General features: G+C 44.9%; 1 protein-coding gene across 6 annotated transcripts in view; it reads left to right on the top strand.

Moving 5' to 3' along the window:
- The window catches only part of ZSWIM9 (zinc finger SWIM-type containing 9), a 90,458-nt gene extending 67,379 nt beyond the window's left edge, over positions 1-23,079 (top strand). For 4 of the 6 annotated variants that reach the window (XM_073552128.1, XM_073552129.1, XM_073552131.1 and 1 more), the window contains exons 7-9: positions 7,863-8,982; positions 17,350-17,415; positions 22,810-23,079. In XM_073552128.1, the coding sequence (XP_073408229.1) occupies positions 7,863-8,982; positions 17,350-17,379 (1,150 nt within the window). In that variant the 3' untranslated portion in view covers positions 17,380-17,415; positions 22,810-23,079. Of the gene's footprint in view, positions 1-7,862; positions 8,983-17,349; positions 17,416-22,458 lie in introns of all 6 variants that reach the window. The other 2 variants (XM_073552132.1, XM_073552133.1) reach the window with 2 other exon arrangements.
- The last annotated feature ends 802 nt before the right edge of the window (positions 23,080-23,881 follow it).

Consider the following 23,881-nt stretch of genomic DNA (forward strand, 5'->3'; position numbering starts at 1 on the left):
TCCATCATATAGGCACATCTTCCCTCTTAAAGGGATCATTGGTATGGACGTCAGAGAAAATCCGTTCAGCGCTTTGGTTTTGACCCCAGGCCTCTCTTAAAGGGATCCCCAGTATGGAAGTTTGGACCGTTCCACTCAGCTCTGTGGTTCTGACCCAAGGCCCCTCTTAAAGGGATCATTGGTATGGAAGTTAGGGCAAATCCACTCTGCGCTTTGGTACTGACCCCAGGCTCTTAAAGGGATCTCCTGCATGGAAGTTAGGGCAAATCCCTCAGCACTTTGATTCTGACCCCAGGGTTCTATTAAAGGGATCATTGGTATGGAAGTGAGGGCAAATCCACTATGCGCTTTGATACTGACCATAGGCCTCTTAAAGGGATCTCCGGTATGGAAGTTAGAGCAAATCCACGCTGCGCTTTGGTACTGACCCCAGGCCTCTCTTAAAGGGATCTCCGGTATGGAAGTTAGGGTAAATCCCTCAGCGCTCTGATTCTCACACCAGGCTTCTATTAAAGGGATCATTGGTATGGAAGTCAAGGCAAATCCACTCTGCGCTCTGGTTCTGACGCCAGGCCTCTCTTAAAGGGATCCCCGGTGATCGGGGGTCAGTGATGCATTGCCATCACAACCAGAGGTCTCCTTGAGACCTCTATGGTTGTTGAAGACGGATTGCTATGAGCACCACCCTGTGGGCGGCGCTCATAGCAATGCTGTAATTTGGCTACATAGAGGTGATCTGTGCATCGCCTATATGTAGCAGAGCCGATCAAGTTGTGGATCTTTCTAGTCTCCCATGGAGGCTATTGAAGCATGCCAAAAGTAAAAAAAAAAAATGTATATATATATAAACGTTTATATCACCCCCCTTTCGCCCCAATCAAAATAAAACAATAAAAAAATCAAACCTACACATATTTGGTATCGCCGCGTTCAGAGTCGCCCGATCTGTCAATAAAAAAAAAAGGATTAACCTGATCGCTAAACAGCGTAGTGAGAAAAAAAATGAAAACGCCAGAATTACATTTTTTTGGTCGCTGCGACATTGCATTAAAATACAATAATGGGTGATCAAAAGATCGTATCTGTACAAAAGTGGTATCATTAAAAACGTCAGCTCGGCACACAAAAAATAAGCTCTCACCCAACCCCAGATCACGAAAAATGGAGACGCTACAGTATCTGAAATTGCACAATTTTTTTTTTAAAGCAAAATTTGTATTCACCACTTAGATAAAAAAGAACCTAGACATGTTTGGTGTCTATGAACTTGTAATGACCTGGAGAATCATAATGGCAGGTCAGTTTTAGGATTTAGTGAACCTAGCAAAAAAGAAGTGTGGGATTGCACTTTTTTTTTGCAATTTCACACTTGGAATTTTTTTCCTGTTTTTTGTTACACGACATGCCAAAACCAATGGTGTCGTTCAAAAGTACAACTCGTCCCGCAAAAACTAAGCCCTCACATGGCCATATTGACGGCAAAATAAAAAAGTTATGGCTCTGGGAAGGAGGGGAGAGAATAACGAAAACACAAAACCGAAGAAAAGCTCCGGGGGGTTAAGGGGTTAATGGGGAAAGTACAAAAATAATAGTTTAAAGGCTTTGTCGATTTTAAGTCAAAATTACGCGATGGGTACTTTAAAATAACGAAAGAAGCATTATTTTACCTGGTTCTGGCCATGCTGCTACCAGCACCATCACTCCTCTGTCCCCCGCTGGTTTGCTTGTCAAGGCTATAACAGTGATTTTACGACACTGGCCTCTCCATCCTGGTGCTGAGGTAGGCGGCACCATACCTCTGAGGCCAGTGATTGGATAGGGTGGCATGATGTAGAGGGATGTCAGAGCTGCATCCATGTACACAAGGCCGGTGTGGAGCAGCAGAGTCACAGCGCTGGAACAGCAAAATGTCAGGAACACCGCACTGCACTTGCTCACTGAGCCAGTGCGCATGTCCTGAGTACAAAAACAGTGCTCAAAGATACCTGTGGAGCGGGGCAGCAGCGATGACGATGCGTGCTTCAGACTATCAGGACCTGAAGCATGTGACTGCTGGGGGTGTGGCCTAAGCTCCACAGAGCTAGGAGCTGCAGGGAAACTCCTAGAAAGGTAAATACGGGACAAGTTACCAAGGGGCATAGATAGGGACGTAAACCAGATCAAGCCGCGTCAAAGCGCGAGATAGCAGGACAGTACCAAAGGATTAGACAGAGATAATAGTCAGGACGTAGCAATAGATCAGAAAACCAGAACGGGCAATGGACGGTACAATAGGGACAAACTGTAACAAAGTAACTATAGCCAAGCCAGAAGGTCAGAACCGGAGAAGACAATAATGCCAAAGCGAGAGACAGAGAACTGAGTGAGGGGACAGACCGGGTCATACACGGGAATCAAACAAGCAATGCAGTATCCACGCACACCAGGGGGGTCAGACACACAGCCAGAATAACAGTATAGCTGACAGGGAATCCTAGTCTGGAGTGAGTATAAATACCCCTCCCAGATCCAAAGAGAGGCCAGCAAAAGTTAACCCTGTGAGAACAGGACATTAACCATGTCCTAACCATGACACAAGGCTTCAACAGGTAAGTAACGCTTATTGTTTTTAGGTTTGTTTGCTCTTTTAAAGAATTATCAACTTATGGCTCAATATAGTCTGAAAGCAGGCAAGCTATTTAAGCAAGTATTAATGCCATGAGAAGCCAGGTTACAGTCCTCATTTCTGTCAGGCCTCTTTCACATGTCAGTGGCTCAGGTACGTGTAGTGACAGTTTTGTCACATACCGGAGACACTGACACACGTAGACCCATTCAAATGAATGGGTCTGTGCACATGTCAGCGTGTTTTCACGGACCGTGTGTCCGTGTGCAAAATACGCTGACACGTCTGTTTTAACACGGACACGCGGCCCTCAACACGTGCTGCACACAGAGAACAGTTCACACTGGCTCACGGATGGCCGCCGGGAAGAAGCGGCTACTGTAAGCACTGTTCCCGGCGGCTGGTGCTGAACGTGGCTGTCATTCTTCTCTCCTGCTCTGCTGGCAGGAGAGAAGAATGAATGAAAACCCGCGTGGGTTCCCCCTCATTTTGTAAACCAACCAGACGAAACTTACAGCTGGAGGCTGCAGCCGTCAGCTTCAGCAAGTTTGGTTGTGAAGAATAGAGGGGTCCCCACGCTGTTTTTTTTAATTATTTAAATAATTTTAAAAACCGGCTTGGGGTCCCCACTATTTTTGACAACCAACCTGACTAAAGCCGACAGCTGAGGGCTGATATTCTCAGGCTGGTAAGGGGCCATTGATCTTGACCCCCCCAGCCTAAAAAACAGCAGCCCCCAGCTGCCCAGAAAAGGTGCATCTATTAGATGTGCCTATTCTGGGGCTTTGCCCGATTCTTCCCACTTGCCCTGTAGCGGTGGCAAATGGGGTAATAAGAGGTTAATGCCCCCTTTCTATTCTAAGGTGACATTAAGCCTGGATTAGTAATGGAGAGGTGTCGATAAGACACCTATCCATTACTAATCCTGCAGTAAATAAAGGGTTAAACACACACACACACACTATAAGAATAAATTATTTTAATGAAAGTATACAACACACACATTTTTATAATCTTTATTACACTCGTAATTCCTTTGCGAAGCCCTCGTTCTTCTGCAAAAAAGGTGAAAATAATATAGCAACACTATACATTACCTGTCCGGCGATCAGTCACGTCCCACGGCGTAATCCATCTTGGGGGTTAATACATTTACAGGCAGAGCGGTGCTAACACAGATGCTCCCTACTGTAAATGACTGTGGAATGAATGGAAGCTGCCGGCTCATGCTCTGTAACTAGCGGTGACGTCATCGCTCATCACTGAATCTGGCTCTGCTCCATTCGTTCCCCAGTCATTTACAGTCGGGAGCGGCTGTAAACGTATTAACCCCCGAGATGGATTTACACCGTGGGACATGACTGAGCGCCGGACAGGTAATGTATAATGTTGCTTTATTATTTTCACCTTTTTTGCAGAAGAACGAGGGCTTCGCAAAGGAATTACGAGTGTAATCTCTCTATATAAAACTGAATGTATGTATGTATGTATGTATGTATGTGTGTGTGTATCACCAACCAATCACAAAGCATCTTTCATTTCACCAGAGCTGTTCAAAAGAAGCTGAGCTGTGATTTGTTGCTATGAGCAACAGTTTTCCTTGCAACCAATCACTAAGCATCTCGCATTTCACCATAGCTGGTTAAAAGAAGCTGAGCTGTGATTGATTGAATTGTGTGCCCCCCAGACAGGAGCACAGAGCACATGACAGAAATGAATCCCCCCTCCCGTGCCCAAATACACATCATACATCCTCCATCCCATTGGCACATCTTCCCTCTTAAAGGGATCTCCGGTATGGAAGTCAGGGCAAATCCATCCAGCGCTTTGGTTTTGACCCCAGGCTTCTCTTAAAGGGATCCCCAGTATGGAATTAGGATCGTTCCACTCAGCTCTGTGGTTCTGACCCCAGGGTCTTTTAAAGGGATCATTGGTATGCAAATTAGGGCAAATCCACTCCTCGTTTTGGTACTGACCCCAGACCTTTCTTAAAGGGATCTCCGGTATGGAAGGCAAGGCAAATTATTATTTATTTATATAGCACCATTGATTCCATGGTGCTGTACATAAGAAGGGGTTACAAGCAAATTACAGATATCATTTACAGTAAACAAACTTACAATGACAGACGAGGACCCTGCCCTTTCGGGCTTACATGCTACAGGATGGTGGAGAAGGAGACAGTAGTGGTGAGGAGGTAGTGGGGTCATTGCAGACTGTAGGCTTTCTTGAAGAGGTGGGTTTTCAGGTTCCGTCTGAAGGATCCGAATGTGGTTGATAGTCGGACGTGTTGGGGCAAAGAATTACAGAGGATGAGGGCTATTCGGTAGAAGTCTTGGTGGCAGTTGGGGTGAGGAGCGAATAAGTGTGGAGGAGAGAAGGAGGTCTTGGGATGATCGTAGATTACGTGAAGGAAGGTATCGGGAGATTAGTTCAGAGACATATGGAGGAGACAGGTTATAGATGGTCTTGTAGGTCAGTATTAGTAATTTGAACTGGATATGCTGAGGGAATGGAAACCAGTGAAGAGATTTGCAGAGGGGAGAAGCGGAGGAGTAGCGAGGAGAGAGATGAATTAGTCGGGCAGCAGAGTTAAGGATGGACTGGACTGGAGAGGTGCGAGGGTGTTAGCAGGGAGACCACAGAAAAGGATGTTGCAGTAGTCGAGGTGGGAGATGATGAGGGCGTGCACAAGCATTTTAGTAGATTGAGGGTTGAGGAAAAGACGGATTCTGGAAATATTTTTGAGCTGGAGGCGATAGGAGGTAGAAAGAGCTTGGATGTGTGGTTTGAAGGACAGGGCAGAATCAAGGGTTACTCAAAGCCATCCAGTGCTTTGGTTCTGACCCCATGCCTCTCTTAAAGGGATCCCTGGTATGGAAGTCAGGGCAATTGCCTTCAAATGCTCTGATACTGACCCCAGGCTCTCTTAAAGGGATCTCTTGTACGGAAGTCAGGGCAAATCCCTCAGTGCTGATTCTGGCCCTTGGTTCTATTAAAGGGATCATTGATATGCAAGTCAGGGCAAATCCATCCAGCGCTCTGGTTCTGATCCCAGACTTTCTTAAAGGGATCCCCGGTATGGAAGTTAGGGCAAATCCACTCAGCCCTCTGGTTCTGACCCAAGGCCCCTCTTAAAGGGATCCACGGTATGGAAGTGAGGACAAATCCACTCTGCACTTTGGTACTGACACCATGCCTCTCTTAAAGGGATCCCCGGTATGGAAGTCAGGGCAATTGCCTTCAAATGCTCTGGTACTGACCCCAGGCTCTCAAAGGGATCTCCTGTACGGAAGTTAGGGCAAATCCCTCAGCGCTGATTCTGACCCCAGGGTTCTATTAAAGGGATCATTGGTATGCAAGTCAGGGAAAATCCACTCAGCACTCTGGTTCTGATCCCAGGCTTTCTTAAAGGGATCTCCGGTATGGAAGTAAGGGTAAATCCCTTAGCGCTCTGGTTCTGACCCCAGGCAGACGGGATGATGTGGGATATTAGGGGTAGTAGTCCGGTGGCTCTGGCTAACGGGATGATGTGGGATATTAGGGGTAGTAGTCCGGTGGCTGTGATGGGATGATGTGGGATATTAGGGGTATTAGTCCGGCGGCTGTGACGGGATGATGTGGGATATTAGTGGTAGTTGTCCGGTGGCTCTAGCTGACAGGATGATGTGGGATATTAGGGGTAGTAATCAGGTGGCTTTGACTGGATCATATGGGATATTAGGGGTAGTAGTCCGGTGGCTCTGGGTGACGGGACAATGTGGGATATTAGGGGTAGTAATCAGGTGGCTTTGACTGGATGATATGGGATATTAGGGGTAGTAGTCCGGTGGCTCTGGCTAACGGGATGATGTGGGATATTAGGGGTAGTAGTCCGGTGGCTGTGATGGGATGATGTGGGATATTAGGGGTATTAGTCCGGCGGCTGTGACGGGATGATGTGGGATATTAGTGGTAGTTGTCCGGTGGCTCTAGCTGACAGGATGATGTGGGATATTAGGGGTAGTAATCAGGTGGCTGTGACTGGATGATATGGGATATTAGGGGTAGTAGTCCGGTGGCTCTGGGTGACGGGACGATGTGGGATATTAGGGTTAGTAGTAGGGTAGCTCTGGCTGATGGGATGATGTGGGATATTATAGTGAATGTGGCTATGCGGAGTGGGAGGGGCTCTACACTCAGCTTTATATATATAGATATAATCAATATAATTTGTTATAACTAACCGAGCGCCTGGCTCTTCAGCTAGTAAAGATTATAAAAATGTGTGTGTTGTATTCTTTCATTAAAATAATTTATTCTTATTGTGTGTGTGTGTTTAGTTAACCCTTTATTTACTGTAGGATTAGTAATGGAGAGGTGTCTTATTGACCTCTCCATTACTAATCTGGGCTTAATGTCACCTTAGAATAGAAAGGTGGCATTAACCCCTTATTACCCCACTTGCCACCGCTACAGGGCAAGTGGGAAGAACCGGGCAAAGCTCCAGAATAGCTCCAGATGCACCTTTTCTGGGCAGCTGAGGGGGCCAAGATCAATGGCCCCTTACCAGCCTGAGAATATCAGCCCTCAGCTGTCGGCTTTAGTCAGGTTGGTTGTCAAAAATAGGGGGGACCCCACGCCGTTTTTTAAAATTATTTAAATAATTAAAAAAACAGCGTGGGAACCCCTTTTCTTCACAACCAACCTTGCTGACAGCTGAGGGCTGCAGCCCCCAGCTGTAAGTTTTGTCTGGTTGGTTCAGAAAATGAAATGAGGGGGACCCAAGTCGGGCTTTCATTCATTCTTCTCTCCTGCCGGCAGAGAAGAATGACAGTCGCGTTCAGCACCAGCTGCTGGGAACAGCGCTTATTGTAGCGCTTCTTCCCGGCGCCGTCCGTGTGGTCCCGATGCGACACACGGTTTTCACACGTGTGCCACACGGAGGTACCACGTGTCCACACAGACACGGATAGCTCCGGTACCGGTTTTTCCAGTACCGGAATTATCTGGACGTGTGAAACTGGCCTCACACTGATCCTTTGTGCCTGGACTTGAAAAAGGTTTGTTATTCTCAAACCCAATTCAGCTATGAGGGGAACTTACAAAGTCCACATTACCAAGCAGATGTAGATCTATCCACACAGCCTTAGTTGGTAATAAATACTAACTCTAGACTAAATAAATAACAGTCTAAATATTACATTAAAATACTGACTTTTGCAGCTACTGTATACAACAGCGTATAAGAATTTTCATGAAGTCTTTCTTTTCTCAGGGAGAACTGTTCATCATTCATCGAGGTGACATTGGGTCCACAGAAAGACAAACTAGTCATCACTCAAAGCAATTTGCATCATAATCATGCTGACACCGATCATGCTAACACCGATACAACTGAGGCGCCACCAGAGAAGAAATATAAGCCGTCTCCTGCGGTGGGTTTACCAGCACAAGTTGCTAACAACATATCTAAGAAATTTTTGGAACCAAGTGACTTAAAACGTCTCCTCCGTTTTCGTTCTGGTGCTTTCGAGGACCGCACACAAGTGTTAGCAGAGCTTCAGTCTCTCTTCTTTACTGACCCTGAAGCAAGGGTCAAATTGGTATTTGTGGAAGATAAACTGCATGTGAAGAAGATATTTCTGATGACCTCCACCATGAGAAATACAGCTGAGAATTTTCCAGAATATCTCTTTATTGATGTTTTTTTAGAATTGAGTCAAAGTTTTGATTTGTACACTATTTTTTGTGATGTAAAGGGAGAAGGTTGGACACCATGTGCCTATTGCATAGCTAAAAAAGGAACCGATGGCATATTCACGTTCCTTTCAGGCTTACTTCTTGAGATTCTCCCCACCATTAGCTACAAAGTAAAACTAATAACGCTCAGTCCTGACATCCAAGAACCAATTACCCTGGAAGCTAATTTTCCACATGCTAATTTGCGGTACTGTATGCATTTAGTTCTCAATATAATGTATAGCAGAATCTCTCACCTCGATCCTAATGTTGAAGCCCAAATTAAAAACTTCCTCCATATTCTTTCACAGACTTGCTCAATCAAGGTCTATGAGCGATATTTGAATGATCTGAAGGTCATTTGTCCAGCAGAAGTTTTTCAGTATTATTTTGAGACCTGGCATCCACGTAGAAAAATGTGGGTAAAAAAGGATAATAGGACTGAAGAATCTGACAGAAATCTGTCTGAATTTGTATCTGTCAGTCATGTAAAGCTCAAGCATGCTGTCGGCTACATGCCCACTTTGCATCAATGCCTTTGTTCTATACTTGGCAAACGAGTGAATGCATCAGGCAATGACCTCCACATCCAGAGCGCCGATATTTCTTCTTTTTGTGATTATGAGAAACCCACAGTTCCACTTCTCAATCAACAGGTAAATAAATGTTTTGAGACTTTGATATTTCAAACCTGAAACGAAGTTCACTGTATGTGTAACTGATGTAATTAAAATAGGGAAATTTATGATGACTGCATGCACCTTAATCCATAAGTGGTAAAATTGTTTCTTTCTCACTTCATTGGGGGACACAGGTAACCATGGGGTGTATCATGCTGTTGCTAGGAGGATGACACTAGGCAAAAAATGAAAGCAGTGTGCATTCAACGACAGGCACCAAGTACCTCAGTTTAAGCTTAGTGTCTGTAGGAGGTGGACCTGGATCTGATCCCAGATCCGCATTTTCCTTTGCAGGTTCCCTGTTTGTGTTTATTAATCTTTTTTCCTTTGTTTTTCGGGTTCCTTTTACTTAGGATAACAGGGTGTAATTTCTCACCCTGTTTTTCCATTTGTATGCGACCGAGAGAGCAGTGTGGTGTCACCCACATCGCCAACTCGCGGACCCGCAGGTAGGACTTTATTTCTTGTCACCCTTACGGGTGTTTCCGGGTGATTCCAGGTGGCCAGTGCTTGCCTTTTCCCCACCCCACCCCTCTCCTCGGAGAGGACTGGGAGAAGATGGTGGTCACCAGCGGTGTCCTTCCCCCTTCTTGTAAGGGGTTGACACCGTCTTCTGCACCGTCTGGAGACGGTGCGGAAAGGAGGATACCTGACTCGAATGACCCTCACCCACCCTGAGGGCTCCTGATGTTATCCTCATCGCTGCAGAGGGACCAGGACTCATCGCACAGTTATGTCTCCATCCTTTCCCTCCGCAGCGGCAGGCGTCATCCCTGAGAGCACTGTCCCCTTCATCGCATGGAGACAGGGCGGCATCAATTTTAGGGAACAGCCAGCACAGCCGAAGCCATTTTTTTCTCATGGCCGGGCTCTGTGTTTGCAGGCATTCCCCCTCCCACTCGAATCCTCTTCCCGGTCACTTCACTGCTGCGCGTTTAAATCGCGCGCTCTTTTTTGACCAGTAAGAGGCTTCTTCATCCTCTTCTTCTGGGTATGCCCCCCGCAGCGCACACCTTTTTCGGCGCTTTTTTTCTCGATCCTCTCACAGAGCTTCCCCTTTTCGGCTGGCATGCACCCGGCGTGTCAGCCAATCGCAGGGGTTCTTTCGTTTTTGCCGGCTGGCAGATCTCCCTGGTTGTTCATGCCCCCGTTGTGTCAGCCAATAGGATTATAGCGCTTCCTTTCACCGGCCGGCAGACTTCAGCATGCATATGACAGCCGAGTCTGCATCTGGCTTATAACGCCGCCATATTGTGCGCTCGCAACAGACGGGAGGACGCTCTGCACACAGGGACAGCCATACTCTGCGCTCTCTTCTGAGGATGCTCTGCTCACAGGGGGACACATCTTCCACAGCTCTTTCGCTGGCATCGTGTAGGCTTTGTTTCTTTGTCTTGGCTCCTCCTCAGCAGTATCCCCAAAGCTCAACTTATGCCCAACCCTAGAGAGGCTTCTTCTTGCCCCTATAAGCTCAATGTGATTCACTACACCTGTACCCTCTGCAAGAAAAAGTAGTCTTCAGGCCAGCCCTCCCCTTTCTGCCTTTCCATCCAGGATTGGTTGTTGATCCTGTCAGTCTTTCTAAGCCGGTCACGTGTCTCAACACGTGACTGTGACGTCACGCAAGGTCCTGTACCTTGCCGGCATTAACCGCGTCTCCCGCTGCATGTCCCACTGATAACGGGTAGTGCAATATCGGGGGAATTGGGCGATTGCTACCGGCCGGAGCATCGCCCGTGACCATAGCAGAGGTGACCTTTTTGGAGTCTACCCACTATTATCCTGCATTTTTTTGGACTGAGCATTACACCACTACTGGAATTCATCAAAGCCCATCAGGAGAGGAGTTGCTATGTTCTGAATTCAAGACTGCTACCATTGCCCATGATATGAACAGTAACCTGGACGGTCAGTATGATTTTTTCTTTCCAGTGACAGACTCATTCATGTTTATTGGGCAGTGAGACTGGTTGTATTTTTTAGACTGCTACTCACTTTTTACAGTGAGATACATATTTATAGCATACACCCCCACAGTACTAAGGGGTGTCATTATTATTGTTTTACATAGATGCATATTAAAATTCTCTGGCATCAATTTTTGCTTTCCCTATAGAGAGTGGTTTTTATGTGGGTATTATTAGCGCAAATTCCTGGTTTATTTTTAATTGTTTTAATATTCAGACGAATAGGTGGCGTAGTCTGCTAATTTGCAGCTGCTATACCCCCACACAGCGCCGTTGATTGTCAAAAATATATTTTTTTCATTTATGATATCTTTACATTCTTGTTTGAGTTCAGCATCAGAGATTCCTACGGTTTGCGATCCAGGAGAATCATTATCAGTTCACGGCACTTCCTTTCAGCCTGGCCTCTTCCCCCACAGTGTTCACAAAGGTCATGGCAGCTGTCATGGCCATCCTTCGCTCCAAGAGAATTCTAATAATTGCTTACTTGGACGATCTGTTCAAGGGGCCGTCCCGCCGAGACTGTGACCGGAGTCTTCATATCAGTCTGGACACTGGTCCTGCTCGACTGGATGATCAACAGAGAGAAGTTCTCCCTGTTCCAAGCTCAGCACCTGGTGTTCTTGGGTATGAGTTTTCATCCCTCTGCCAGGTGATCCGCACTTTAAAGCGACCAACTCCCCTCCCACTACGGTCCTGCATGAGAGTTCTGGGGAAGATGATCGCCGCCATGGAAGCCGTTCCGTTTGCCCAGTTCCATACCCGTCCTCTTCAGTTGGCCCTCTTGTCAGCTTGGGACAAGAGGACCGTCGCCCTGAATCGGCCCGTGCTTCTGCCTCTCAAGGTAAGCAGTTCCTGACCTGGTGGACGCTAGCAGCTTCAGTCCTATGAGGAAAGTCCTTTCTTCCTCTCCGGTGGCAGGTCATCACCACCGATGCCAGTCTCCTCGGTTCGGGAGCGGTCTTTCTACATCACACAGCAGAGGACCACTGGAACGCCCAGAAGACTCTCTCCTCATCAATCTCCTGGAGATCAGGGCAATTTTCCTTGCCCTTCACCGCTGGCAGACCCTCCTCGCAGGCCAGCTGGTCTGCATACAGTCGGAGAACACCACGGCCTTGGCTTACTTAAACCATCATGGCGAGACTCTCAGTAAACAGGTTATGTTAAAGGTAATGAAGATTCTGCGATGGGCGATGATTCCCGCCATATCAGCGGTTCACATTCCGGGGGTAGAAAATTGAGCAGTTGATTTTCTGAACCGTCAGGGTCTCGCATCGGGCGAGTGGTGTCTCAGCCCCACCATCTTCAACCAGATTTGCCAGAGATGGGGTACCCCAGACGTCGACCTGATGGCTTCTCGGATGAACCACAAGGTTCCTCAATTCGTAGCCAGGTCCCGAGATCCACTGGCCATCGGTTGCGATGCTCTAGTGATCCCTTGGTCACAATTCCAACTGCCTTATCTTTTTCCGCCTCTCCCCTTGATCGAGAGTCGTGAAAAAGATAAAGGCAGAAGGGATCCCCGTAATTGTGATAGCTCTGGACTGGCCAAGACGGGCCTGGTGCGCAGAGCTGGTAAACAAGCTCATGGACGCTCCTTGTAGGCTTCCAAACCGTCCAGATCTTCTCTCCCAAGGCCCACCAGAGTTCACAGTCTCTGAGTTTAAGGCTGTTGAGGCCGCAGTTCTGAGGGAGGCTGGTTTTTCCCACCAGGTTATTCCGACCATGATTAGGACGAGAAAATCAGCATCTTCGCTTATCTACCACAGATACCGGAAGGCCTTCTTCTGGTGGAGTGACGACAACAGATTGTTCCCTATGTCCTTTTCTCTCCCTTCCATCCTTGTTTTCTCCAAGCGGGTCTTGACTCCAGTCTATTGCTCAGTACTCTTAAGGGCCAGGTTTCCACTCTGTCAATTCTTTTCCAGAGAAATCTGGCTGCCTGTTCCCAGGTAAGGACCTTTCTTCAAGGCGTTGCCCACCTGGCACCTCCTTATAGTCCTCCGATAGATCCATGGGATTTTAACCTTGTCCTTGGCTCACTCCAGCATGCTCCTTTTGAGCACATTCAAGATATTTCGTTTACTCTCTTGTCAAGGAAAGTTGCCATCTTAGTCGCCATTACGTCCATCAGGAGAGTTTCTGAGTTAGCTGCATTGCCCTGTCGTTCCCCGTTTCTGATTCTACATCAGGATAAGGTAGTTCTCAGGCCTGTTCCTTCCTTACTACCTAAGGTGGTCTCTTCCTTTCACATCAATGAAGACATTGTTCTTCCTTCTCTGTGCCCTCTCCAGTTCATCCCCTGGATCTGGTCAGAGCTATCTGAGTCTACCTCTTGAGGACTGGTTCCTTTTGTCAATCTGATGCTCTGTTCATGAAGGTCGTCATAAGAGGCTCCCAGCTTCTGAGTCCACCATTGCCCATTGGATTCGTTCGGCAGTAATAAAGGCATACCGCGTTCAAGACAAACCGCCGTGAAGGCTCACTTCACTCGGGCCATGGGGGCTTCCTGGGCGGTTCGTCACCAGGCCTCAGCTTTACAGATTTGTAAGTCCGCGACCTTGTTGTCCTTGCACACCTTTGCAAAGTTTTACAGGGTTCCTACCCATGCTTCGTCTGATGCAGGTCTGGGAAGGAGGGTGCTGCAGGTGGCGATTATGCATCGGTTGACCTAAGTCCCTTTTCTTTGCATTTTTTTCTGTTTCCACCCTTGGGACTGCTTTGGGATGTCTCAAGGTCACCTGTGTCCCCCAATGAAGCGATAAAGAAAGAGGGATTTTTGGTACTCACCGTAAAATCTCTTTCTTGGAGCCTTCATAAGAGGACACAGCACCGTCCCTATCTGTTTGTACCGCTTTTGGGCCTTTGTGCCCTTGTTGTTGTTGGGTTGGTACATATGTTGAGTTTTGGTTGGTTCTCCTACTACTTTAACACTAATTGAGGTACTTGGTGCCTGTCGGTGGGTGTATACTGCTGAGGAGGAGCTATTTTTTCCTTTTTTGCCTAGTGTCAGCCTCCTAGCGACAGCAGCATATACCCCATGGTTAATTGTGTCCCCCAATGAAGGCTACAAGAAAGAGATTTTACAGTGAGTACCAAAAATACCTCTTTTTTTATACAGTACAGACCAAAAGTTTGGACACACCTCATTCAAAGAGTTTTCTTTATTTTTATGACTATGAAAATTGTAGATTCACTCTGAAGGCATCAAGACTATGAATTAACACATGTGGAGTTATATAATTAACAAAAAAGTGTGAAACAACTGAAAATATGTCTTATATTCTAGGTTCTTCAAAGTAGCCACCTTTTGCTTTGATTACTGCTTTGCACACTCTTGGCATTCTCTTGATGAGCTTCAAGAGGTAGTCACAGGAAATTGTTTTCACTTCACAGGTGTGCCCTGTCAGGTTTAATAAGTGGGATTTCTTGCCTTATAAATGGGGTTGGGACCATCAGTTGTGTTGTGCAGAAGTCTGGTGGATACACAGCTGATAGTCCTACTGAATAGACTGTTTGCTGCTTTTTTCTTGCCACAATACAAATTCTAAGTAAAGAAAAATGAGTGGCCATCATTACTTTAAGAAATGAAGGTCAGTGAGTCAGAAAAATTGGGAAAACTTTGAAAGTGTCCCCAAGTGCAGTGGCAAAAACCATCAAGCGCTACAAAGAAACTGGCTCACATGAGGACCGCCCCAGGAAAGGAAGACCAAGAATCACCTCTGCTGCGGAGGATAAGTTCATCTGAGTCACCAGCCTCAGAAATCGCAGGTTAACAGCAGCTCAGATTAGAGACCAGGTCAATGAGTCCAAATTTGAGATGATTAGTTCCAACCACCATGTCTTTGTGCAGTGCAGAAAAGGTGAACGGATGGACTCTACATCCCTGGTTCCCACCGTGAAGCTGGAGGAGGAGGTGTGATGGCGTGGAGGTGATTTGCTGGTGACACTGTTGGGGAGTTATTAAAAATTGAAGGCATACTGAACCAGCATGGCTACCGCAGCATCTTGCAGCGGCATGCTATTCCATCCGGTTTGCGTTTAGTTGGACCATCATTTATTTTTCAACAGGACAATGACCCCAAACACACCTCCAGGCTGTGTAAGGGCTATTTGACCAAGAAGGAGAGTGATGGGGTGCTACGCCAGATGACCTGGCCTCCACAGTCACCAGACCTGAACCCAATCGAGATAGTTTGGTGTGAGCTGGACCGCAGAGTGAAGGCAAAAGGGCCAACAAGTGCTAAGGCCTGTTTCACACATCAGTTTTTTTCCTCAGTTAAAATCCGCTAAAATGGCGGACAACGGATCCGTTCTTGTACTGACCACAACGTTTGGCACTGGACCGTTGTTTTAACGGATCCGTCGAAGGAAGAATTTTAAAGGAACCGCTGTCTGGGGAGGAGAGAGAGAGTGAGTTTTGTTTTCAGCTGCCAGAACAGGGTTTAGGGTTAAATTTGCGGCCGAGGCAAATCCTCCGGGCATGCGCAATGTAAAATGCGGATCCAGACGGCTGAAAAAACATTGCATTGTCCGTCCAGGCATGTTGGCGGACGCCAAAATTTTGTCGGATCCGCAAAAAAACGGATACAACGGATGGCCATCCGTCAAGATCCGCCGGTAAAGCAACTCAATGGGAAAAAAAACGTATCCGCCAACCAAAATGGCGGATCCTTTTTTTTGCAAAGCGGCGGATTTTGACTGATGGTGAAAAACTGATATGTGAAACAGGCCTAAGCATCTCTGGGAACTCCTTCAAGACTGTTGGAAGACCATTTCCAGTGATTACCTCTTGAAGCTCATCAAGAGAATGCCAAGAGTGTGAAAAGCTGTAATCAAAGCAAAAGCTGGCTACTTTGAAGAACCTAGAATATAAGATATATTTTCAGTTGTTTCACACTTTTTTGTTAATTATATAATTCCACATGTGTTAATTCATAGTTTTGATGCCTTCAGAGTGAATCTACAATTTTCATAGTCATGAAAATAAAGAAAACTCTTTGAATGAGGTGTGCCCAAACTTTTGGTCTGTACTGTACCTATTCTTCTTTTGACTATAAGATGTATTTTATTAGGGAAAGATTCATGGTTAAAAAGTCTGGAGTCAGGAGGACTGCCTTCTTAAAGGGGTTCTCCAAGAATGAGATAAAATGGAGTCCCTGATACAGTTTAAGCTCCAGCCTGTCCTAATCACCTGCCAGGACTGGTTGCAGACTGAAGACACACAGCTCCTGAGAACTGTGTCTCAACTGACAAGAGCTGTATCACACATGGGAGCACAGCCGTCATAGATCAAGTATCCTCTGAAATTGTGCACATTTTGCTGGCGATTTCTCCATGGACTTCATTGGTTGGTTTAAATGGTAAAGATAAAGCTCTCACTACTCCTGTGGCTCCTAGCAGTGTTTCCTCACCTGTCTCCATAATACCTGTCTTCTGATGTTATATCCTATATGACAACTAGTAAAGAGATCAGCATGGAAATACTGCTATGAAAGCTGAAAGCCAGCGGGTAATCCACAAAAATGGGCTGTGTTGCTTATTTTGACTTTCCAATTAAACTCAATGGAAGTACAGCAATATGACTTTATTTTCCACAACAGAATTTGATATGCAGCAAATGAAAAAATCCACTGTCAGATTCTGCACTGAAAATATCTGCAGCTTGTGAATGAGGATTTAAAATTCTTGTCCAATATGCTGCTGTTATATTACAGTATGGTGGATCGTCAACCTAAAAATCCAGCTGCAGTTCTGATGGTGGTCATACCCTTACTGTTCACCAGATGTGGAATAAGACATTATTGTGAAGGTGCCTGTCAATTTAAATGATTGTGAGCAAACATGATTGAGCTTTTTGGTTTCAGCCCATGTCTTTAAGAAAAAAGCTCAAATCCAATATAAAATAGGTGAGTAGATCAGATTATGGTCAGAAAATTGTTAGTCATCAGAGTTACAGATAATTATAATGAAAGATCAATCTAAGGGAAAAGAGATACACCCTCTATTTCCCTTCCTAGCAGTGGAGGTTGGCACCCTATAAGGAATGTAGTGGCGCGCCCGCTCCACGTTGACTCACCCTATCTGACCTAAAAGGCATCACCAACAGCCATTTAAAGTGCTTAAGTGCAATGCAAAATCTCAGAAACCTGACACTGATATCTATAGGTGATAGCTCAGTGAGTGCTCATTATTTACACATGTCAATCCAAAAGATGTGCTCACCACGTAAAACTGTATATCAAGAACTAGATCCCTATCTTGATTGTGGGGATTCGTCCCAAGTATGTAAGGGATATCTATGCTGGAATCATGGAACTACATGTATGTGTGTATAGATTATTATTATTATTTTTTATTTATTTTTTTTGAGGTTTGTGAGCCTTCCGAGCGAAATGAGTAAGACCTGAATGCCTGGCCAGAGAATAGTACAGAAAAGGTATTGTTGCTGATAATTATTGTGAATTGAGTATTTCCAGTAAGGCTTCTTTTACATTTACCGTGTTTTTGTTGGCCGTTTTTGCGGGCCCAATAGATATCTATGGGGCTGCAAAATTATTTGAAGCGCCATGTGCCATATGGCTGTGAGGTCTGTATTTGTGGCCGTGAAAAAAGATCGAGCCTGCTCATTCTTTTTCATGGGTTACGGACACAGCTCCCATTGAAAATCAATGGGGATGCAAAAACAACGGAACTTTGTTTTTGCGGTGCACCGTGACTTCCGGTTTGGCGGAACGCCGGTTTTTTCCCCAATACTGTTTCCATAGTATTGGAAACCTGAAAAACGGCGATCCGCAAGTTTTTTTGGTCCGTTATTGCGGCAGACCATGAAAATTGCGGTGATACGGCCCGCAATAACTGGCCGCAAAAAACCTGATAAGTGTAAAAGAAGCCTAAAGGAAACCTGATATAAAATTCATGCTGCCCCAACCACGGACAACATGAATGGATACTAGCTGCGTTATTGTAGTATGTTGTACTCTGAAATACTTTTTGACAGCTGCTTGGGACAATGTGACTTTGATGACCAATCGAAGAGGCAGCCTTCTCTACACACCATTCCTCCTGACTCACAGGTCTGTCCCTATATACCCATCATGGGGAGGTCACAGGAGACCTGCTTCTTGAACTAGATATCCTAGTGGCTTTGTCTCTGGCCGACTTTTAGAAGTATATTTTCTCTGAAAGGCTGCAACATTTCAGAGCAAAACATGCATGAATGCAATAATGCAGCCTAACTCTTGATTCGTGCTGCTCGTGGTTCAGAAAGCATGAAACTACTGCCAGGTTCCCTTTAACCTCTTCTCCTAAAGCTTGTGTTCACCTTCCTGTTCAGGTCAAGTTTTTCAAATTCCACATATCACTTTATGTGGTACTAACTTTGGACTGCTGTCTATCCCTTTGACTCTGAGATTGTTTTTTTAACATATTGTATTTTATGTTAGGGGTAATTTTGCGTCAGTATTTTGTCTTTATTCATAAAAATATCTGAAAAGTCAGTGCGAAAACTTTAACATCAATATGGCCATGTGAGGGCTTGGTTTTTGCAGGACGAGTTTTACTTTTCAACGACACCATTGCTCTTACCATATCATGTACTTGAAAACAGGAAAAAAATTCTAAACGGGGTAAAATTGCAAAAGCAGTGCAATACAAAGTTTTGGGTTTTTTTTATAATATGTTCACTAAATGCTAAATCTGACCTGCCATTACGATTCTCCAGGTCATTAACAAGTTTCACATATGCAAAGAATGTATAGGTGCTTTTTTATTTAAGTGGTTAAAAAAATATCCAAAGTTTGTTAAAAAAAAGCCATTTTCCAAGACCCATAGCATCTGCATCGTTCGTGATCCGGGGCTGGGTGAGGGCCTATTTTTTGCGCTCCGAGCTGCTGTTATTATTGATACCATTTTGGGATTTACACAATGTTTTGATCACCAGTTATTGTAATTTATTGCAATGTTGCAGCGATCAAAAAACTTATTCTGGCGTTTTGATTTTATTTTACCAATGGGATTAATTATTTTTCTATTTTAATAGATCAGACATTTCTGAATGCGGCAATACCAAATACGTGTATAGTTTTAATTGTTTTATTTTTAATGGAGCAAAAGGGGATGATTTGAACGGTTTTGTTATTTTTTAATAGTTTTTCCATTTTTTCCTACTTTTTACTTGCTTCAATAGTCTCCTAAGGGGACTAGAAGCTGCAATCTTCTGATGGCTTTTGTTACACATAGCAGTCCTGCGGCCCTGCTATGAGTTGCAAAATTTCTCATCTGCTATCAGCGTCAGCCACGTACGTCGCTCAAAACAGTTTGGCAATGACAACCACAGGGGTCTCCTGCAGACCCTGGGTTGTCATGCCAAACCATTGGCGACCTGTGGTCATGTGTCACAGGCGCCAATGGGCGGAGCTAAGACGTGCTAAATGCGCTGTCAGAGTTTCACAGCAGCATTTAACAGGTTAACAGCTGTGAGTGGATCACCAAAGAGGGGGAGGCGTCCTACGACAGATATATCAGTCTTAGGCCGTTAAGGGGCTAATGATCAAATTTTTTTCGTCGGATTCCCCCAGATTCCTTTATCGTGACCTCTCTTAAATCCCCTGAGGTTTTGAGTCTGTTGTCTAAGTGTGTCCTGATAGAGGTCCCGGGAGACCAGGAGGGAGGGGGATTTTATTCCCATTTGTTCCTGGTCTCCAAGCTAGCTTGTCAATGTGGTACTGGTTTTGGATGCCGAGGCACAGCATGAGTTCTAGTTGGCTCAGATCTAATACTCCTTATACTCCTATCAGTGGAGACGCCCTCTCGGGAGCGCCCACTGCTGCTCTTGGGATTGCTGTGTATCTGCACTACCACCACCTGTGGGTGCACCTCTGATTTTCCTGAAGAGGACATCTTGTGGGCACACCAGCAGCAGGAAGCCGCCGGATCTTATACCTACAGGCCACCCATCCACCTCTTCATGCTGGAATACGCATCCCCGGACCCCCGGAAGTGAATCCCAAGCACTTCTGAATGGCCAGTGCGCATGTGCGGGGGCCGAAACCCGGAAGTACGGCTCGACGGAGGAGCCAGGCGGCCGATTCTCGCACCATGCTCCCCTGGATGAGTGCCGGTCTGTTCCTGACCGCACCGCATTCCTTGTGGGCCAGGGCGGCCTCTCCCGCATCCTGGCCTCACGCCATTCACCGCCATATGAGGGGGGAGTCTGACAGGCAGGGCTCCCCCGACGCTGCTTTTGGAGCCACAGACCCTACCGTTCCCACGGAGACCGCACAGGTGGCTGCAACTTGGCCCAGGTACTTCTTTAACCTGCAAGTTCCCATAAGAACAGGAAACCAACTGAGGAGGTGAGGTTGACTGCCCCTTCTAATCTAGGTTTCCTGTTCCATTGGGCAGGTCCCCTCTCTAGTAGGTGCTGTCATGGCGAGAGGAAAATACCCCATATGTGGATGTACAGTACTGCTTAGCCATACGGAGAAACTCGGGAAGGATGGAGCGCTATTTGCCTCCTTTAGAGCAGATTTGCAGACTTCATATACAGAGCCCCATAGTGTTACAAGAGCAGAATACCCCTCTCATGTGACCCAATTTTGGAAATGATAGCCATTTGGGTGATGGTTTTGACTCAGTGGGTGTTTTCTGGAAACAAGCATCAGTGGTTGTTGACAAGTGAAAATTGCAAATCTGCTGTAGTGCTTAGTACATTGTAGTGCCCAGTATGTTATGCCAAGCTTGTGCTTCTGGAGACATACACCCTTAAATTAAGCGGGTTTTCATGGCTACAGAAATGCTAAACATGTGGTGCTAAACGTGGTTAAGGCTCACTGGCTCAGAGGGAGGGGGCATATAAAAATAAGACATTTGGGGCTAAAACAACATTCACCTCTAGATGATTTATTTGAGAGGAGTATTTTGTAAAATGGCGTCACTTATGCGGGGGGATTCTGCTGAGCTCCACTATGGCGTTTCTTCCCTTCTGAACGTTTCACTGTGCCTCAAAAGTAGTTTTTGACCATGTATGGGGTATTGTGTACGCTGGAGAATTTTCACAACAGTGTAATTAAGAACATTTTTGTGGCAAAATGTTATTTTTTTTTATTTTCACAGCGTAACGTAAACGTCTGTGAAGCATCTGGGAGTTCATGGTGCTCACCACGCATCTAGATACATTTCTTAAGGGGTCTAGTTTTCAAAATGGCATCACTTGTGGGGGGTTGTTTAGGCACATCAGGGGCTTTCCAAACAACATGGCGTCTGTTCTCGATTCCATACAATTTTGCTTTCAAAAGTCAAATCGTGCTCCTCCTTCCCCACATATGGGGTATCGGCTTCCTCGGGAGAAATTGCACAACAAATATTGGGGTCCATTCTCTCCTGTTACTCTTTTGAAAATAAAAAAAAATTGGGTCTAAAGTAAAATTTTTGTGAAAAAAGTGAAATGTTCATTTTTTCCTTCCACATTGCTTCAGTTCCTGTGAAGCACCTGCGGGGATAATACATTTCTTTAATGTGGTTTAGAGCACCATGAGCGGTTCAGTTTTTAGAATAGTGTCACTTTTGGGTATTTTCTGTCTTATTGGACCCTCAAAGGCACTTAAAATGTGAGGTGGTCCCTAAAAAATGGTTTTGTAAATTTTGTTGGAAAAATGAAAAATTGCTGATCAACTTTTAACCCTTATAGCTTCCTAGCAAAAAAAAAAAAAGATAGTTTAAAAAAATTGTGCTGATGTGAAGTGGACATATGGGAAATGTTATTTATTAACTATTGAAGGGCATACAAATTTAAAGTTTGAAACTTGCGAAATTTTCAAATTTTTTGTCAAAACTTCAAATATTTTCATAAAATCGACCAAATTTTACCACTAACATGATGTACAATATGTCTAGAAAAAACAGTCTCAGAATCAGTGGGATCCGTTGAAGCGTTCTCGAGTTATTACTTAGTAAAGTGAAACTGTTCAGACTTCAAAAATTTGACCTGATCATTAAATCAGTGACTTTACAAAAAATATACCTAAGCAGTAACAGGCAGGTAATTGCCGCTCACCTGCCTGTTGTTGTGCCCACCACTGTTCTCCCCCGTCACAGACGCTGATGCCGGGAATTCTACTGACGTGACGGGGCGGGACTTCTTGCATCATTTTGACTGAACTGGCTCCCCCAGTTAGTCAGCGGGGATGCGGCTGTCAATCAGAATGATGTAGATGTAACGTCAGCAGAGGCTTCTGTATCCCTGGCAGGAGCGGTACGTGACCATTCTGTGCCGGGTAAGAATGTTGCCAGGCACAACAGGCAGGTACGTTGCAAATACCTGCCTGTTAGTGCTTAGATAAATTTATTATGTTACATTTTATAAAGTCCAGGATATACCGTGTAAGGTCAATATTGGCTCTGTCATTAAGGGGTTAAATCCCCGATACAGTATCAGATAGGGGTCTTTTTTAATTACAACTACGATTTATCGTCTTCACAGAAAGGCGCAACAGCGAGTAATAATGCAGAGCAGCCTAAAGACACGTCCCCAGAGTATCTGTGAGCCACGCACCTTGTAAGGACCATAAAAATTGGCACTAAAGAAAAATTCCTGTATTCCTGGAACCTTATTGCAGATTTAAAAGAAAAAAATTGGCATACTCAGGAAAAACACGGAAATAAAATAAGAGCAATAACTGGGCAAAACTTTTGACAGGTCGTCTTTAAAATAGTTTCTAAGAATTAATTGGATAACTAAGATGTCCTCTTCAGGTTTCCACCTTTTTCTCTGGCATAATGTGACTGTATATTTGTACATAAACAAATTTTCATCTTCGTTGTATCCTAACAGAAGCAAGTGGACCACCTGTGTTGATTTTGTTTTTTCATGTACTCCAGCTTGAAAATTTTCTTTGAAGACATCATAACATTGAAACATCATTGGATCCATCAAGACTTTTGTGATCCGTCAAGACTTTTGGATTTGCTGTAAATTTTTACAAATCTTTTCTCAAGTTAATATTTTTAATGTGCATGTAAATATAGATGAATCTTTACAATATTTGTCGTTGAAGTCCTTTTTGTTTTGTTTTTCTTATCATAACAAATATTTTAAACACCACTCCATCGTTTTGGTTTTTTTTCAGCGCTGGAGTGATGCTTCTAATCTAAGGTCCCTGCCCGTAGTCTTATACTTACCCACCACCATCTCCATCCTCTACCGACGCCACTCTGGTTCTGTGGCGCCATCTTGTGACCGCAGCTTCTGAGTAGCTGAAAGTCAGAGGTCACAGTCACCAGCTCTCAATGCAAGTCTGTGAAAGCCAGAACTAGGCACTCATAGACTTTCCTTAAATGGCCTGCGGCTCTCTCCAGCAAACACTCGAGTAATCTAGTAGGTCACAAACTACTGGAGAACAATGGGAGCGGCGGCAATATCAAGCGTGAAAATAGTGGAGGATAAGTACAAAAATAGGTGCATCATTCCAGCACTGCAGTTAAGAAAACACTGGAGTGGGACGTTAATCCTTTTTCAGTGTTGGCTCCCCTAAAATGATTGTATCCTATTGATACAGGATACTCTATAAAATAAAATGCATATGACAAAAAGGCAGTAACAAGGCTGCAATATTTACAGAATGCGCTGTTATCAGTTGTCTTCATCATGTGCAAGAGGTAGAAATAGAAAATAAGGTACGGTCATTCGTTATACCAACAGTACATAAAACTACTGTATATGACAAGTGAACAAAACTATAATTTTCAAGTTTTGTAGTGTGTTATTTTGTATTACACATTTTATAATAAAGGGATTGTCAAACAAAGTACATTATAATAGATCTTGGAATAAAAATACAATATAAATAAAACAAGTTTCACAATTGGATGTGATGAAAAAAAAATGTTCCTGTGCTCACATATGA

The sequence above is a fragment of the Dendrobates tinctorius genome, unplaced genomic scaffold (genome assembly GCF_039654945.1).
Source record: "Dendrobates tinctorius isolate UK_male_01 unplaced genomic scaffold, ASM3965494v1 ptg000184l, whole genome shotgun sequence".
NCBI lineage: Eukaryota > Metazoa > Chordata > Amphibia > Anura > Dendrobatidae > Dendrobates > Dendrobates tinctorius.